Genomic DNA, 17301 nt, shown 5'->3' on the forward strand with positions numbered 1-17301 from the left:
TTTGGTTACGTAACGAAAGGGAGCAGAATCTGAACGGCTCGTAGATCCACATCACACTGGACGGCTCATCCGGGCGGCTGTACAGACACTGCAGAATTTGGTTGCTTTCCTCCTTCTCTGAGTTGGCAGGCTGAGGGGAGACCACAAGCAAGAAAAAACTTGTTTTTCATAATAGGTCCCCTTTAACTGAAAGACATAACTACTGGTCAAATTTAGTTAGTAGCCTACTCTTCTTTTAATCCAGTCCCTTTCATGTAAGATAATAAAAATCATAACATCCCAGTGGAACTCAGTAGCAAACAAAACATCATGTATGCAATACTAAGTAGGGGAGAGTGGGGTAAGTAGTGCCATTTTTTTACTTTAAGTGCCTTAAAAGCAAGGGGATTACAGCAAAGACTCGAAATAAAATTGGTACATATAGTTTAGGATGTTGTGCATCTCTGGGAACAATCACTTTGAATCTAAAGTAAACTGTATGACAAATATAGCTTTTGAAAAAAAATGTGGTTTTGTGGCACAAATTGCCCAGAGCGGGGTAAGTTGTGCCGTAAAAAGAAAATACACTGGGGTCAATTGTGCCATTGGCAAAACATATAATTTTAATCTCACAAACAATGATGCTATATAAAAGCAAAACAAATTCAATACAAAGTTGCTTATTTATGGTGTGTTTAAAATTTTTGTATGGGTGCAGTTGGAGTAGGACCCAGATGCAGGAGACCAGGAGGCAGGAGTTCCAAAAATAGTATTGTACTTAAATCAAAGAAAAGCACTGCTGAGCAGAACTGCAAACACAAGAGCCTAAACTTAAGCCAAAAAACCAAAACATGACATGACACATGGAGGTAGAAACAGTACGGACCAGCAGAGTGTAAGGGAAAGACCAGATATACACATACCCCTTTTACACCAAGCTGGTTCCAGGGCTGGTTCTGGGCTAGAGCCAGATTCTTTGGTTTTACACAGCCTAAGCACCGGCTCCTGGCTCTCAAAACTGGTGCTACACCAGCCTTCTTTGGTTGCTGGGCCAGGTCTAGAACCGCTTTACGTCGGGGGCTGGGGACGGTGTTACTGAACAACCAAGCAGAATAAACACGGAAGAGCGCCGTTTTTAAACAACGGAGCGTTGAAGACGGCGGTTAAGTTAGCAGACTCTTTTATTATTACATCCATTTATTTAATAATGGATGTAAAACAGAAGCAGCAGTGGTCTACGGTACAATCCATCAACAGTAACGTCTGCGGGCTCCGTGCCCGCCGATGCAGCGGCAGCCTCGTCCGAGCCCGCGGGGAAGCTTTCCAGCCCTGGGACGCTTGGACGCGAGGCTGCCGCTCCATCGGCGGGCTCCGTGCCCGCCGATGGAGCGCAGCTCGATCCATTTATTTAATAAAAATTCCTGGCCCGCGGGGACGCCTCCCAGCCCGCGGTTCTGGTTCCGCTTTACACCAACGCAGAGCCTACGGCGTATGTTACGTAGGAGGAGAGGAGCTCCTGTCCCCCGGGGCTGCCGGCTCTCGAGTCAAATTTCTTAACAGGCATTATTTGGATAAACTGAGCCCAGGTTGGGGATCTTAAAGGTTACTTTTACGCCTGAAAAAAATATTAAAACTTAATAAAGTGCCATATTAACAGCGCTACAGCAGGAATTAAAACAGCTTTTAACTGTCGGCTTCCTCATATGGTGTGACGATCGACGCAGACCCTACGGCGTAGGTTACGCGGCGACGGGCGCCGTACGCCGTACCCTACGCCGTAGGCTCTGCGTCGATTTAACGGGGAACCATAAATCAGCTCCGGAGCCGGCAGTCAGCCAGAAATTCCAAAATTTTCAGAGCAAATTTCTTAACAGGCGTTATTTGGATAAACTGAGCCCAGGTTGGGGATCTTAAAGATTACTTTACCTGAAAAAATATTAAAACTTAATAAAGTGCCATATTAACAGCGCTACAGCTGAAATTAAAACAGCTTTTGGCTCTCAGCTTCCTGATCAGGGTGGGGATGAAAACAAGGGGGAGTGGTGACGTGATGACGTGGCTCTCTGGCCAGCTGCAGGCTAGCACCAGCTTGTGTAAAAGCAAACGGTTCTTACTTAGAACCAACCGCGAACCGGCTCTAGCACCAGCACTAGCACCAGCCCTGGAACCAGCTTGGTGTAAAAGGGGTAACAGAGGGGTTAACGAGACACAGGTGCAGATGATCAGGGCAGATGGGAACAAGGGAAGTCAAGACAAAACTGAAACACAAAAGCTGTGTCCCAATTGAGGGGCTGCGTCCTTCGAGGGCTGGATTTGAAGGCCGATTAACGTCACAGCGGCGCACCGAAGGCTGTCCCATTTCGAAGGCTCCTTCAAATGCAGCCCACAAATGCAGCCTTCTTTTCCCGCTGTTTGAAGGATCCATCGGTTGTATCCTCCGCGGCACACCATATCCCAAGATTCATTGCGCACACATTTCCAGAAAAATATTTTCAGATTCAAATTTTTTCAGAAAAATATATTATTTGCGCCGGCGGACACGCCCCTCTTCCTCCTCCAACAAAATGAAAAACAAAAAAAACAAAAACAAAACTTCTGGCTCCATTTCTTTTTTTTTTTTTGGTTCTTTCTTTCTTTTCTATCATGTTTTCTTTTTTTCTTTCTGTCTATCTTGCTGTCTGTCTATCTTTCTTTCTTTCTACTTTGTTCAGTGACGTAGGATAAGGGCGGGAACAGCTGGTGACGCAACCAGGAAATCCCCCACAGGCTAGACTGTCTCATTTCACTAGCGTCCGTCCAGCCTTCGGTATGGCCTTCGCGGTCTTCGAAGGCGTGGCCTACGAAGACCGCGTCCTCAGAAGGACCCAGCCCCTGAATTGGGACACAGCTAAAGACTTGCGCTGCATCCGAAATGCCATACTAAACAGTATATACTCAAAAAGTATACTTAAGTTCGGCACACTTTTGAGTAAATATCAGTAGTATTCATTAATTCGGACGTACTACTCAGAGCCACACGACACTTCCTGCTGCTGGGAGGGCGAGTTGTTACCATGGTAACAACTCCTGTCACAGCAGCAGCACGCACCGCTCCGCTCTTTCCCGTTTATTCTGGCTCAAACAAGATGACATTATATAATATTATTATACACGAATATTATAATATTAATATTATATAATAACATTATTATACTTATGACATATACGTATCTGCGCAGCACTTAGCAACCAAACACCGCTGCATTGCATTGTGGGAAGTTTCTGCTTAGCTAGTGTCCATCAATCCATACTAATACATTTCTCCGGAATGAGTATGGATAGAGCATACTATTGAGTACATACTAATGTTTCAGACGCACTAAAAAGTCTCACATACTGTTTTTCCATACTCATTAGGGTGGAAGTATGGGATTTTGGACACAGCCAAAGACTTTGGTTTCAAAATACTACAGGAACTGACAAAACCGTGACAATTTTCACAACATCAAATGCCAGTTTGCAAGGCCTATTAACATAACCCTGCAACAACTTTTCTGTACAGCATTGTTCCAACTGTTTGAAACGATGAGGTGCTACGTCATTTCAGTGGGGTCGAGGTCTGAACTTTGACTAAGTCGTTCCAAAACGTGATTTGTTGCATTTCCCCCTGAACTATTCTGACCGAGCTTTAGCTGTCAGGCAGATGGCATCACATTTGCCTCGAGAATAGCCGGGCATACACATGAGTGGAAAACTGACTCAATTACAGCAAGGTGCCCAGGTCGTTTAGCTGCAAAATAATTACAACTCATTAACACTGTTTTTGATGAAATGCTGAGCTTTAAGCGTAAACCCTCTATTCTGATCCCATCTGTGCATCGGACATTGATGCCAAACTCTAATGCTTCTTTTTTTTTTTTTTAGATGACCCTCTTTGTTTTTTATGAGCAATATTTTCCACTTGAATAATCTGTCTCATAGTAGCAATGCTGCACTCCAAGTTTTTCCAAATTGTTCAAAAATACTGCAGCGCAACAGTTGTATCTCTAAACCCATTGCTTACGTTGTTCCCTCTTGGCATTGTTAACACACACCTGAATTCTCCAGCACAGCAAACTGCTAAAATGTCTCCTTTTAATCATAGATTTGTTTCAGTTTTTTCCTTTTTAGCTTAATTTTTGTGAGATAAATACTGGCACACAGAGAAACGTGACATGCGGCCACTTATCCAAGGTTATATTCATTAATACAAGGATGCACAACAAAATTAAGGGGTGAATCAACGGGATATTAACTTTTGCACATTAGAAGTCATAATTTTTACTTTCAACATGGGTCTTTACTTTCATAAGCAGCACTAATGTGAATCAATGAGCCCACTGATGCTTTGGAAACAATTATTCAGAACCCCTTAAACTTAATTATGGGACATACTGCTTGAGATCAAAACCGGCATGCCAGGAATAGCCTGTCCTATGTCATGTCACTGCCGAGCCGTCTGCATCTGAAAGTCACATATCCTCGTCTGCCGTTTCTCAAACTACGGAAGGGCTTAACAAATGTTTGTGCAGCTGCGCGGCAGAGTTTTGATGTCTACGTGTGGCGCTGTGCAACTTCTTTGATGTGCTGGTATATAAAAAAAAAAAGGTAAAAAAAAAGCCCCCAGATGCACACAGTCTACGTCGTTCAAAAACAATCATAGGTCGAAACCGTTAAAGATCCAAGCAGAATGTAAACCTGCATATCTACACAGGAACTGTAACCGCAACAAAGTGTTAGGTTTCATTCCAGCAATTCAGCTCCTGGTTTAAAAATAGTTGCAGAGTTGACCTCTATCCTGTGATGCATACCCAAGTGGCAAATATCCACGAGGGCCTCAGCAGGAAGTCACTGAGTGTTCAGTCCATGTGCGTTTCAGCGAAATACATATTTTTAGATGACTGCAAGTTGAAGGTTTAAAGTTGTTTTTTATTACTTTGCTGAAGAATCTCTGCAGACTGACTAACTTAAGACAAGAGAGTGTCGCCACAGACGAAAGGTTATTCATCTTCCCTGGTGCTATTTAGGGAAAGAATACCCAGAAACAAAGTACAGGACATGAGAGGGAAAAAAAAAAAAAAATGATTCCAAAACACAAGCGCAACAAAGCTGCCAGAATGATGACTCAGTGAGGTGGTTTTAGCTCCAGGTTAAACTCATGCCAGACCCCACCGACATCACAGCTGGCTGGGAGATGCTGCGTACACGATGAGTTGACAGAGCAAAACACAGGCGCTTGGCACAGTGGAGAACGTGGGAATAACCAGCGGGCCGACGCTGTGAACCAGGGATTTGATATGAAAGCAGTCCAGTGAAGTGTAAAACCGGTAGTTCGCTAAAGATGTACCGCTGGCATGCAACGATGTGTAATAATGCAGCAAAAAAGAAATGCAAGAAATACCCCGTTGCTGTTTAATGGATATTTTAGGGAGACCCGTGAGAACAGTGTTACAATGTCCAGTCTACTGAAGAAAAAAGCTGGACAAGTTTTTCTAAGTCCTGCTGAGACACCAGTCCTTTAATCCTTTATATGTTCTTCAGGTGATAACAGACTGCCTTCACTACTGTATTAATGTAGCCGTTTAAATTCAGGTCTGAGTCCAGAGCCACTCAGATTTCTGGCTTAACTATTGGTTTTATAGCTTTACTGCATGAAGCTGAGTACTGACGTTTAATTATTCTTCCTTAGCTCCAAACACTATTATTTCTGTTTTGTCTTCATTTAACTGAAGAAAATTCTGGCACATCCACTCTTTAATTTGATCAATTCATTTGATCAATGTTTGAATTGGATTGCAGTCTCCTTGCGAGGTGATTATATAAATGTGTGCGGTTATCTGTGTAGTTATGGTAACCTTTTTCAAAATTTGAACATATCGATGTTAAACAACAGAGACCCAAGAAATGAACCTTGGGGGACTTCACGTTATTTTGTGCCAGAAACTCTCACCCAGTTCTTCGATCAAGATGTTACGGTCGACTGTGTAGACTGCAGCACTGAGAGCCAGTAAGACCAAAACTAAAACGTTGCAAGTATCCGTATTGGAGTGGACCGCATTAAGGACCTGTCTCAGTGCTGTGGTGTGGGTAGAAACCTGACTGAAAGACATAAAAAAAAAACTGAAAAACTGTTTTTCTCTATGATTTTATTCAGAAAGGGGAAGTTTGATACGGGCCTGTAGCTGCTCATAAGTGACCTGTCTAGTGACTATCTAGACAAATTAAAATAGGCTTAATGACGGCTGTTTGTAGGCACTGAGTAAAAATACCTGAAAGCAGAGACGTATTTACAATATCTAAAAGCTCTGAGAACATACAATGTGCAACACTTAAAAAAACATGTTGGAGTATTAAGTGGTGGAGTTCAGGTGGGGTATGATGTCATCCCGGTTCTTATGGCTGATTGGACAAAATTGTGTCATGGTTTCTTTCAGTGGACACAAAGGCGGCACATATCCTGCATCTACAATACCATAGGAGCACTAGTGTCTTGACTTCTGAATTTTGCCAGTAAAGAAAGAACCAAACTCATTCCAGGCACGGTTGGATAGAAGTTCAGGGTCCACTGACTCAGGGCCAGTTTGAAACAAATTAAGAGTAAAATTAAAAAACAAAACTACACTCTCAATCACTCCTGTCACACCAAACTCAAAAGCCCTAGATAGCATATGCCATGTTGTTTGAGAAAGCCCAAGTCTGCAAATATTTCATTCAGTGAGTCGTTCTCTTTCAGCGTATTGTGACATCACAGATCCAGTTCAGAGTGGTATTATCCAGCCTCACCATCTTCATCGCCAACAAACTGTGAAGCTGCTGTCAAATAAGACGGTGATACATTGCATAAACAGAGGTTAACACAGCTCTTTTCTTTTTAAACCAAACGTCTGTGTTGTTTTGACCATTCAGACATTTCATCATCTCTGGAAATTGTGTTACCTTTTGAATAAAAGGTCACGCTATGTTTCCTTTAAGTGACTGACAACCCCAATGAAAACATCTTTACTTTATGGCTAACTTATTACTTTTGTTTGACTCTTGAAGAAGAATAATCTTTACCATGAAATTAAAACACCTGATATAGACGGGGACTACTAAAGCCATATTAAACAAATTAATTTAAACCACCTTGTTATATGATTAATAAATTACAAAATGTCAAACATTTCCCTTCTGGGATTTTTTTTTTTTTTTTTACAGTATTTTAAAGTTAAAATTGAATGTAAATTCTATGTAAGGCAGTATATAGAGGTTGTTCAAATGAGAGCGACATTCTTACTTTTGTTTGGTAGTTTAGTTTCATGTTTAAAGGCAGGGTCAGCCATTTGTTGATATTTGAAACTAATCATTCAGAAAACATGGAGCACTAACTCCTCCCTTCGCTAACCCATGCTTTCTGAGAACACACGCCACCGCAGATAAAAAAGTTTGACGAAACGAAGATATAACATGTGAGCACAGCCGTAAACGTTTGTATGAAGACTTTACTTGCTTTCGTTCATCTTGATGAGAAATCTGCAGACTTCTAAGGGAGCTATGAAGCTACAAGTCACATGATCTTAAAGCTCCTCTTCCAACACTTCAGCACAAACTCAAAGGAAAACCAAGCGCTTCTCCAAATGTCTGTTGCTGTTAAAGCTCAACACTGAAATATGAACAGGATTTCAAAGAGCAGATAGTTATGACCATCACTCTTCTTTGAATATTATCAAAATATTACGTTATTCTACTTTTTTCCCCACTAGTTTGGCCTCTGTAACAAAGATGGACAGATCATGTTTAGAAATGAGTTTCACCCCAGAGTGCAAAAGGAACACAGAGATTTGAAAAGAGAACTCACTCATGTATATTACATGTAATCAAACACACATACTACATTCATTAAAAGTGTTACTGTTGATTTCAGGAGAAAAACTGGTCAGTGTCTCAGAAGAGCAGAAGCAGAAATCAATAACTGTGGGAAGACATGTGCATGTCTTTCATTTTCATAAGTGCCGCCTCAAAAACAAAGACTGATTGATTCCTTTTCCATTGTTGCACGCACAGAAAACCTCTCATGGTTCATTAATGAGAGCAAGTATGTATTAAAAAAAGAGGTAAGAAGAGTGGAGAATCTGTTAGAGAAGCTGAACCGAAATGAAACTAATTTGGTAACAAAAAGGAAATGATCATGAAATATACAGAAAATGTCAAAATGTACCTCAGTAAAAGCTTATAAAATATAATATGAATAAAATATTATAATATTCCTTGGTCCTTAAAAACTATGTTACACTTTCATATTTCCCTTGCTCAACAGTTAAACTGACAGTAAAAAAAATGACCTTAGTGATTTAAAAAAAAAAGAGAAAACACAGTGGAGTTAGCCTTCAAAACCTCAGACGAATAAAAAGCAGTTTTAAAAATCCCGTTATGAGAGTCAACTGCCATTTTCACCTTGTTTCAGGTGAGAGGATCTCTATGCAGCTCATGACGTGTCCGACATGCCCACGGCCGTCCACCAGAGGGCGCCACAGTACAGGCGCTCAGCACAAGTGTGTTCTTTGACGTCGTCAAAGATTCCTCATCATTTCACAGCTGTTCCAACGAGAGCGCAGGGGCTTCTCTGCAGTTTTTCTCAGGTCCGTCAGCCTCTTTGGAGTATTTGTCCACATTTTCTCTAAGCAGCAGCCACTACGACAGCACCGGCAGGTCACTGCTGCCGTAAGGCCTGTGGCCGTCCTTCAGGCCGCCCAGAGACGCTGAGGCTGTGAACGCTGGCAGCGATGAGGAAGACGTGCTGTGAGTGCGCAGGATGGCCCCGGCGGCGCTGCAGTGAGGTCGGGGTCCGGGCTCAGGGGTGTACGTGAACGTCAGCGCCGTGGCGTAGATGATCCCGTCGTTGCGGACCAGCGTGACGGGGACTTGCACCGGCTGCCGCACCCAACGCCAGCCCTCCCTGAAGGCAGAGATATCCGGCACCACACACAGGATGCTCTCTCCACACCTGAGGGACCAGGTGGACAGAGGTGTCAGAAGTATTCACATTCATTACTCAGGTAGAAGTATAGATACTACGAGTTTAAAAATACTCCTGTAGAAGTTGAAGTATCAACTCAAATTCTTTACTCAAGTAAAAGTATAAAAGTACTGGTTTAAAAACTACTTAAAGTATAAAAGTAAAAGTAATGTAAGGGGGAAAAAAGCCATTAAGGACAAAAGCCATTGAAAATGAATGCATCTTAGTATAATGCAAATATATTAAAGAACCATATATGTGTACTATTGAGCATTAACATGTGTTTCAGAGAGCAGAAGATATGATGACTAGTTGCCTATAAGTATTGTAATGGTGCAAAAAGTCAAACTTCAGAGGGCATGTTATCTTTTATCCTAATGTTTATTGGAATGTACATCCAAGTTTAGTTGCAGGAATCTGAGGGCAACGGATTTAAGAACAAAACTGGACAAGAACATCTGTGCCACAACACAACCAAATTCACTCTATCTGGATGGAGCAATTTAACTGGATAGTTTTTTTTTTAAAGGCCGAAATTAAATAGAGTAACGATGCTGTTTTTAAAATGTAAGGAGTAAAAAGTACAGATCATTGTGTGAAGATGTAAGGAGTAAAAGTAAAAAGTCGTCTGAAAAATAATTACTCCAGTGAAGTATAGATAACCAAAATTTCTACGTAAGGTAACGAAGTATTTGTACTTTGTTACTTGACACCTCTGCAGGTGGATGCAACAAGAGAGTGATGACATCATAAAACGAGAACAAACACAGATCAAAAAGCCTGCAGACACCCGTACCTGTACATGGTGTCTGCCTCCACATCTCCAAACCAAACTCTGAGGTTAGGCGTGAAATTGTGCCCCGTCAGCTCCAACATGGCCACATCTCCTCCACCATTCAACTTTGGAAACAAACAAAAATAATCACAGAAATAGGAATAAACATTAAGAACCAGATGATTCTTAGCGCTCTTTGATAAAACTCATGAGCTCATACACGTGTACCTGCAGAGTCTCCACCACAGGGACGGGTGTGACCGGCGTTAGGACCGGGCCCATGCCTTCAAAAAAGGTGTATTCTGCCTTGTCGGTGCTAATTATCGTCCAGGAAGCTCCATCGTTAATCATGTCCTTGCTGATCTCTTTGGAGCAAGGTGTTGCCTGAAAAAACACAGACAAACAAACTTTTAAGATATTATTTCCACCTCGTCTCTTTTACAACAAAGCAGGAAGAAAAACAGACTCAACTGAGCTCCTATAACATCTGACGATTACTAATGATTATTATTATTCAAGTAATCTTCACTTGTGTGAAACAGCCATCTGCTGCGAGCGAGTCTCTCCCCGGAGGCCCGATACGATCAGTGACAGGCACATCGGTTTCAGTTCCCATCACACCTTTACTTCTCCCTGCTGTGCTGCAGGCACCGAGGGTCAGTGATTTTACTGTGATTTTAACAGTTTATAAGCTCAAAACTCCACACCGGTCTGTTGAACCGAGCACGTCTTCTGGATTGGAGGGGAAACGTCTTCATGAACAAAGGACAAAGAAGTCCACTTGTCACGTTTGAAGCCTTTTGAAGGGTTACGGTGACCAGGAGTCTGCAGCGGCGGGTCCAGTTTAACGTTTCATACGAATGTGCGCGTGACATATTAAAGCCCCCATTCGAATGCTCCTCAGTGACAGGTGGTCCTTTTTGTGTGAAATTCGTCTCAAACATCCTTGGACAGGGTTTTCAAACAGACAATTGCGGGGCCTGCCGATAGGGCCGCTGATAAAATAATTTAATATGTGATTTAGAGGTAATTTAAATGAGAAGACATTCAAACATTTTTTGTGCTGTTCATGAGGAGCGCGCCTCACAAATGGAAAATCATTGAAGACTTATTTTTTTAGCTGTTAGGTTTTAAAATTGGCCTAAGATTGCCAACCACCAAGAAAGCATTGAAAATGATTTCTCCAGTCAAAAATATGTGATTTATTTCACATATGTGATAAACTTTGCTTTTCCGCTCAAAAGACTATAAAAATAAAGCCAGGTCAAGTTAAAATCCCTTTATGACCATCCTGTTGAAGTACCCTGTTGAGCTCATAACAATAACTCCGAGACCGTTTAAGATGTCAAGGAAATTCAACAACCACCAGAAGTGAAAGAGGACATGAAAGTAGTTGGTGTGAGAGAAGAGGATGCGGAGGATCGGGTTAATGGAGGACGATGATTCGTAGTGGCGCCTCCTGAAGAGAACAGCTGAAAGGGGAAGATGTGAAAGCAGAGAAATGGAACTTTGCCTGCTGTTATGAGTCTCCACAGACTCCCATCTTAAAGTGTCCAACTTTAGAGCAGAAATTTACAGCCTGGTTCAAAAAAACATCTTGGTTTCAATTGACCCTTTTCCTTGCTGCTAGGTCGGACAAAACTAGCATTTCTCCCGTTCACTTCCACTGTAAAAACTGGGTTTTACGTCACTTTATTTCTAATTAAATGTACCAAATAAAATCAACAGCAACTGGATATAAATAAAAAGGAACACTCACGTAGTGAGTTTAAAAAAAACTGAGGTTTTTGGCAAAAACAATATCTTTTGATTAGTTTAGCTGATAGCACGGTGGAAGGTGTGGCCATCAACATAGTTTTATCCAAAACAGACTAAAGTTTAAAAAAATATTCCAGTGATTTAAATTTTGATACAAGGCAAGTAGACGCTTTTTCCATTGATGTGAATGAGAGAGACGGAACCGGATATTCTGACCCGGATGTAGCAACGGAGAATGATTTTTCTAATTGGTCAGTCTGGGACCAATCAGAAGGCGATTCCACTGCCATGATGACTCTGAAGGGGTGTGAACTTTTTTGTAGATTTTTTGTTTTTTGAGATTTTTTCAGTGGGGATCAGCTGAAGGAGCTGGTAGCCACAGCTAACTTTGATTGACCTACAGTTGGCGTAATCCCTCAGCTTCCGGAGGAACATGGATGTCCCCTCCCCCCACCAAGAAAAAGAGGCTTCAAATGTGATGATCATGTGACCTTGTGCTTCGTCCGTGTTTTTTTCTCCCCTCAGTCTACAACCACAGACAAGATGAACCAGCGTGTCAGACACAAATATTTACTCTATTTGTCATAGATTAGCTTCACACTACCGTTACTCCTAAATGGTTGGCGCAAACCAAAAATGTTAACGTTGTTTTGAAAGAAGAGAATTAGAGCCTTCCTTTCTGCGGGATACACTCGACATCACGGTAAACATACGCTGAGCGAAACTGGCAGCTCTGACTGGTGTCGGTTATGGAGAGAAATTTAATAAACTTTAATAGACATTTCGGCATTAGTCTCGGAAAACTAAAGAAAAACAACAAACAAACATGCAAAACATGTTTTTGGTTGCGTATTTGAACTTTTTTATGCTCTCTGTAAAGTTCCCGGTGGAGTTCTGGCCCGACGCGCTCACAAGTCAGACACTCCCATCAGCGTTATAGAATACGTCGCATCAACCACCTGAACCGGAGAGAAAAATATCAACGTTTCTAAAACTTTTTAGGGTTCTGTATTAACTGATGTTGTTGAAAGAAACACGAACACCAGCATCATAAGACATCTGATAATAATTGATTATTTATTTCAGCTGCAACACATTTTTCATTGCAACTCTAATTTTATTGTGACAAATTAAAGTCATTAAGATAGAAAGAAACAAAATAAATGTAGAGCAGCAACAATAATATCTGGAAGATATTTGTGAATTTTAAATATACAAGTGCCTGGTCGTGTGTGTGTGTGTTGTTCGTTTTTGCACCTGAAACTGGATGATCCTCTCCTGTGAAAGACACAGATACATCTTCTCAGTGTCTTTCAGGTAGAAGGCACACTTGTGAAGCTGAGACACCGGGTCATCCGCATCCATCAACGCTGCTTGTTTGTCCACTTTGCGTATGACCTGAAGAAACGTCGCAAACACACCAATCACTCAGCGCAGAGATAAACAAACACTCTGGCGCCAACACGCCGGTGGATGGCGGCTCACGCACCAGTCTGGGTAGGGCCATGCCAGTCACCGAACAGACCAACTTCACCGTCTGACCGTAGTGAATGTAGCCATCTCTCACCGCAAACTCCTCCCCTTCCGACTCGTCATCATCCACTAGAAAGACAGCGGACACATTTTTAACGTTGACTCGTTGTGAGAAGAAAACGGGGAGGGAAATGGATCAAAGTGAAGCGTGGCTCACAGAGGTGGATGAAGAAGGCGCCCCACTGCTGGGAGCTGGCGTGAAAGTTCCCCCCCTCCACGTGCAGATACCTGGTACTGACCGTCTGGGAGCGCAGACGGTTGAACAAGGCCACTTTAGTCCCAGACGCTATACACACTAAGGAGAAACAAAGACCAAAGTGAAACTCTTCCTGAAATCAAAACTGAACGTAAAGCCATGGGAAAATAAACAAACACCAAACATCTGTCTTTCTTTGTGTTGCATGCGTGTGCCGGCGCATCGCACAACTCACAATCTGCATTTTTCAGGGACTGCTTCTTCTTGGAGGGCTTGGAGATGACTTTGATCCGCTTGCTGAGGAAGACTCCGATGCTTGAGCTGTTCCCGTACAACATCTTCACAGACAGCATGAAGTGCTTCCTCTTGTCTGAGTCGCTGATGTACAAAGTCTTTGCTGTGCAGAAGTGCTGCAAGATAAAGGATCCACATTTAGTTTGGCTATCCTTCACCCCAACCCCCCTTTTATATCTCTTATAGAGCAAGTTTGCCCACAAGCAGTAATTTTGAGATTACTGCTTGAAAATGAACCAGATTTATAAATATGTGCATCTCAGCAACTGTAATGTGGATAGGAATTAATCTACTTTCAAGTTCAAGGGAACACACCTGAGATTGTGAAAGAAGTGTAAAAGAAAGGATGCATAGCACGAGGTCACTGCAAAATTAGATAAAAAGCCACTTTCTGACAAAACATTACAATTTTAGAGTGCATCCCTCTTTGACACTTAGAATTTTAGAGGCGTCTGATGGGGAATTCAAAGCATTCTTATGTACTACTACTAGAATAGAATAGAATAGAATAGACTTTATTGCCATTGTGCTCGGGTTACAATGAGATTGGTTGGGATGTTCCCACCAAAGTGCAAAGGAAGCAATAAAAATAAGAGGAATAAATAAGTGTACTACTACTGTCATTTAGCAGATGCTTTTATCCACGGACACACAGGGTGGAAAAATGATAGCAAAAAACAGAGCTTTTTTATTTTTTCCAAGTGAATGCAATATGCTTCCGTACTAAGTGTCTGAATTTCTTTCAATTAAAAGCGTTTTAGGGTGTTTGTATAAATTTACTTCTTCAGTTTACTCACTATGCGCCCACCCCTAGTGGTACAGTTGCTGCACTGTGGCTGTTTGCACAAGGTCATATCTCAGGAACTGCTGGACAGGTTTGGGTGATTGACACCGCTATGAAAGCTTCACAGCCAATAGCAGCAATAGTTTGCAAATCTGCATCACTTCAGGCATAATCCACTCAGAGCGAAACAAAGCCCGCCCACCGGCTAAAGGTAGCTCTCACCCGTCTTGCTTTTGTGTTCTACTGCTTAAGGCTGAATTATGGTTCCGCGTCAAATCGACGCCGTGCCTACGCCGTAACGCCGTCGTGAACCCTTCGGACTTCTCCGTCACTCCATTTCGCCGCGGTGCAGTACCCCCCGTGACCGCTAGGTCGCAATCTTTTCCGGTATGGTTTATCCGACTTTTCCGGTCACAGTGAATCAAAGAGATAAGGACTATTGTGCAAAAAAAAAATAAAAAAAATCACACATACACAAAGAAAAGAGCGCTGAAAGTTCACGGCTGCTTCAAACCGGAAACCGGAAATGCGTTGCTTCCAAGCGAACCAATCACAGCCCTCTCGGTCTGCGTTTGGTCTGTGTCGCCTCGACGCGTAGTTACAATTTTTGGGAGGTGCACGTCAGTGACGGCGTGGGCTACGCCATAGGGTACACGTCGACGCGTACCCTACGGCGTAGGCACGGCGTCGTTTTGGCGCAGAACCATAACTCAGCCTTAAGACACAATCTGAGAGAACAAAACTGGTTTTGTCACAAGAAACTTGAAATTAATTGAATGAAGTGGAGTTTTTCACTGAAATATGACTTATGACGCTGACGCATCAGAGGTTTGTGTCATGGAAATACACAGCTCGCATGCGGAAAGAGTCTAAAAGGGTTCGATTGTGTCATAATCCCAGGACTTGGAAAAAACCACCAACCACTTACTCCAGCGGTGCACTCACATCTAAAAGAGCAGAGATGAGCAGCCATGATTTCATTATTTTGTCCCGACTGTGGACATTTGTCTGTGGCATTGAAATAGTTTGAAAAATCTTTTAATTGTCAGACCAGAATAACGCGTCGGTCTTGTAACAGTGTTTTGTTTATGCAGAAATGGTCCTCGCGGGCTTAAAGCTGAGATTTTGCTCCATTTGTGCGGTGTCATAGATGTGGATTTAACATCATGTATATTTTTTTTTTCTTTCATTTTCGTGAAATTAATGATGGCAGGAAGAAAAAAAGACATGTTGCATTTGCCTGCTAAGACTCCGTCCTACTTTGTCACGACTGTTGCTGCTGTGATAAATCACTTTGTACCTTTCCCTCCAGATGGAGTTGCTGCATCTCCTGCTCGCTGTTGCCGATCCCGATGAACGCGCACGGCTGGGCCTCCTGCTCTGTGCAGCCCTCCTTCTCCATTTTCTCTGACTTCTTCTGCCAGCCGGTGCCCATCAGATACACACACGGCGGAGGACAGAAAAACCTGGACGGCACAAGCCAAACAGTAATAAGCAAGCAAACAAAGCACCGTCCTCCAAATCATTTATATTGAATAGAAAATACACCAAATTCATAAAATTACAGTTTTATGTAAAAAAAAAAAAAAAAAAAAAATGCAAACCTTTTTTCATTTCCATAAGACTTTTGAGCAACTTTTGCATGCAGTATGAGCACGGTTTGATCATCTTTTTCCTTCAAGTAATTCCTCATGGCCTCCCTGAAACCAAATCAAAACAGATGTGAACAAATGATTCATAAGTAAAACAAAATGTATGGATATTCATCCGGTGACGAAATCTGTATTTATTTTTTTTAATACCTCGTTAAACGTTGAGGCTGAGGACTCTCACCAAACTTCCTGCAAAACAAAAACAATAGAAGTGAAAGCTGTTTACACACATGGTTTATCAGTGCTGGCTCCTGCAGCAGGGATACAAGCAAACTTGCCACAGACACTGAAAATAAAATACACTAAAAAAATAAATGAAAGATAGTGGATTAAAAAAAATAAGTAAAAGATACTGGTTAAAATGTATTGGGAGTTGTTTCCATTGCATTGTTATGAACACAGACACACTGCAGAGGCTCTTTTCTAAGCTTTTTATTAAAAATAAAATCTGAATAGAGACCACTGCAGAGCTGTAATACTATATAAAGATGTAAATAAAGCGACATGAACAATACCTCCCTTTTTGAAACAAAAAAAAAAAGTATGCTGAAGAAAATAACTATTACAGAAAGTTGGAAGTTATTCAAACAACTTAAACGATACGTCATTCCGTAAATGTTGCATTCAGTGCAAGTTTTTCAAACTGCCAAAAAAGTTTTGGAAGGAGCTGAAACTAACTTTCTGGTGAGAGTTTCCACCACAAGTGCCAGAGAAAGTGAAGAAGGCGACACTACGAAAAGTAGTTTTGTCAAACTATCCCCCGCAATGAGCCACAAGGTGGTGAATCCCGGGCCGGGTTTGAGCGGAGTGAGCGGAGTCTGAGCCCGAAAACCGACACCCGAACACACCACGGGCTCCCGGAGCTCCGCCGCAGCAAAACACTTACCACGTCTAACATTGTGCACAAAAATTTCAACACTTACCCCGTCACGACGGGCGCCATCTTCTGAATAACTATTCCTCCCCCCCCTCCCCGAAAAAAAAAAGAAAGTCCAACAATCGCGAGATCCCCCCTCAACCCTCACAACAGAGGAACCAGACTGGGAGGAGAGGATGGGAGAGGAGCACACCAGCAGCCGTGGGAAAGTTAAACACTCGCGAGAATCCGAAAACTCTCACAGTAGACATGAATGAGGTGAACCGATTGTTATCGCGAGACTTTACTTTTTTTTCTCCCTCCACCACTTTCAAAACGGTTTCAGTTCCCACGACGAGTAATCAGAGTAATCAATCACTGTGTGATAATAATCAGAACCACAATCATATGCTGTAACAATGCACCTTTCAATAACCATGACTATCTCATACTGCCGCCCC

General features: G+C 42.2%; 1 protein-coding gene across 1 annotated transcript; it reads right to left on the minus strand.

Moving 5' to 3' along the window:
- Positions 1–8308: 8308 nt before the first annotated feature.
- rbpja (recombination signal binding protein for immunoglobulin kappa J region a) lies at positions 8309–17001 on the minus strand. Its single transcript, XM_061730316.1, has 11 exons — positions 16908–17001; positions 16135–16173; positions 15937–16032; positions 15633–15798; positions 13490–13664; positions 13216–13353; positions 13015–13127; positions 12783–12923; positions 9996–10151; positions 9789–9892; positions 8309–8980 (listed from the first exon to the last, which is right to left on the minus strand). Exons 1-11 carry the CDS (start codon positions 16925–16927, stop codon positions 8668–8670), a joined length of 1461 nt encoding a protein of 486 aa, XP_061586300.1. The 5' UTR covers positions 16928–17001; the 3' UTR covers positions 8309–8667.
- Positions 17002–17301: the final 300 nt, after the last annotated feature.

Source organism: Cololabis saira, chromosome 1, assembly GCF_033807715.1.
Source record: "Cololabis saira isolate AMF1-May2022 chromosome 1, fColSai1.1, whole genome shotgun sequence".
In the NCBI taxonomy this organism is placed as follows: domain Eukaryota; kingdom Metazoa; phylum Chordata; class Actinopteri; order Beloniformes; family Belonidae; genus Cololabis; species Cololabis saira.

Coding starts and splice junctions, on each gene's coding strand:
- rbpja (XM_061730316.1), bottom strand. CDS start 16,927: ATGGCGCCCGTCGTGACGGG. Junction 15,799..15,936: donor TCTTATGGAAATGAAAAAAG/GTTTGCATTTTT, acceptor TGTGCCGTCCAG/GTTTTTCTGTCCTCCGCCGT. Junction 13,354..13,489: donor GTCCCTGAAAAATGCAGATT/GTGAGTTGTGCG, acceptor GTTTCTCCTTAG/TGTGTATAGCGTCTGGGACT.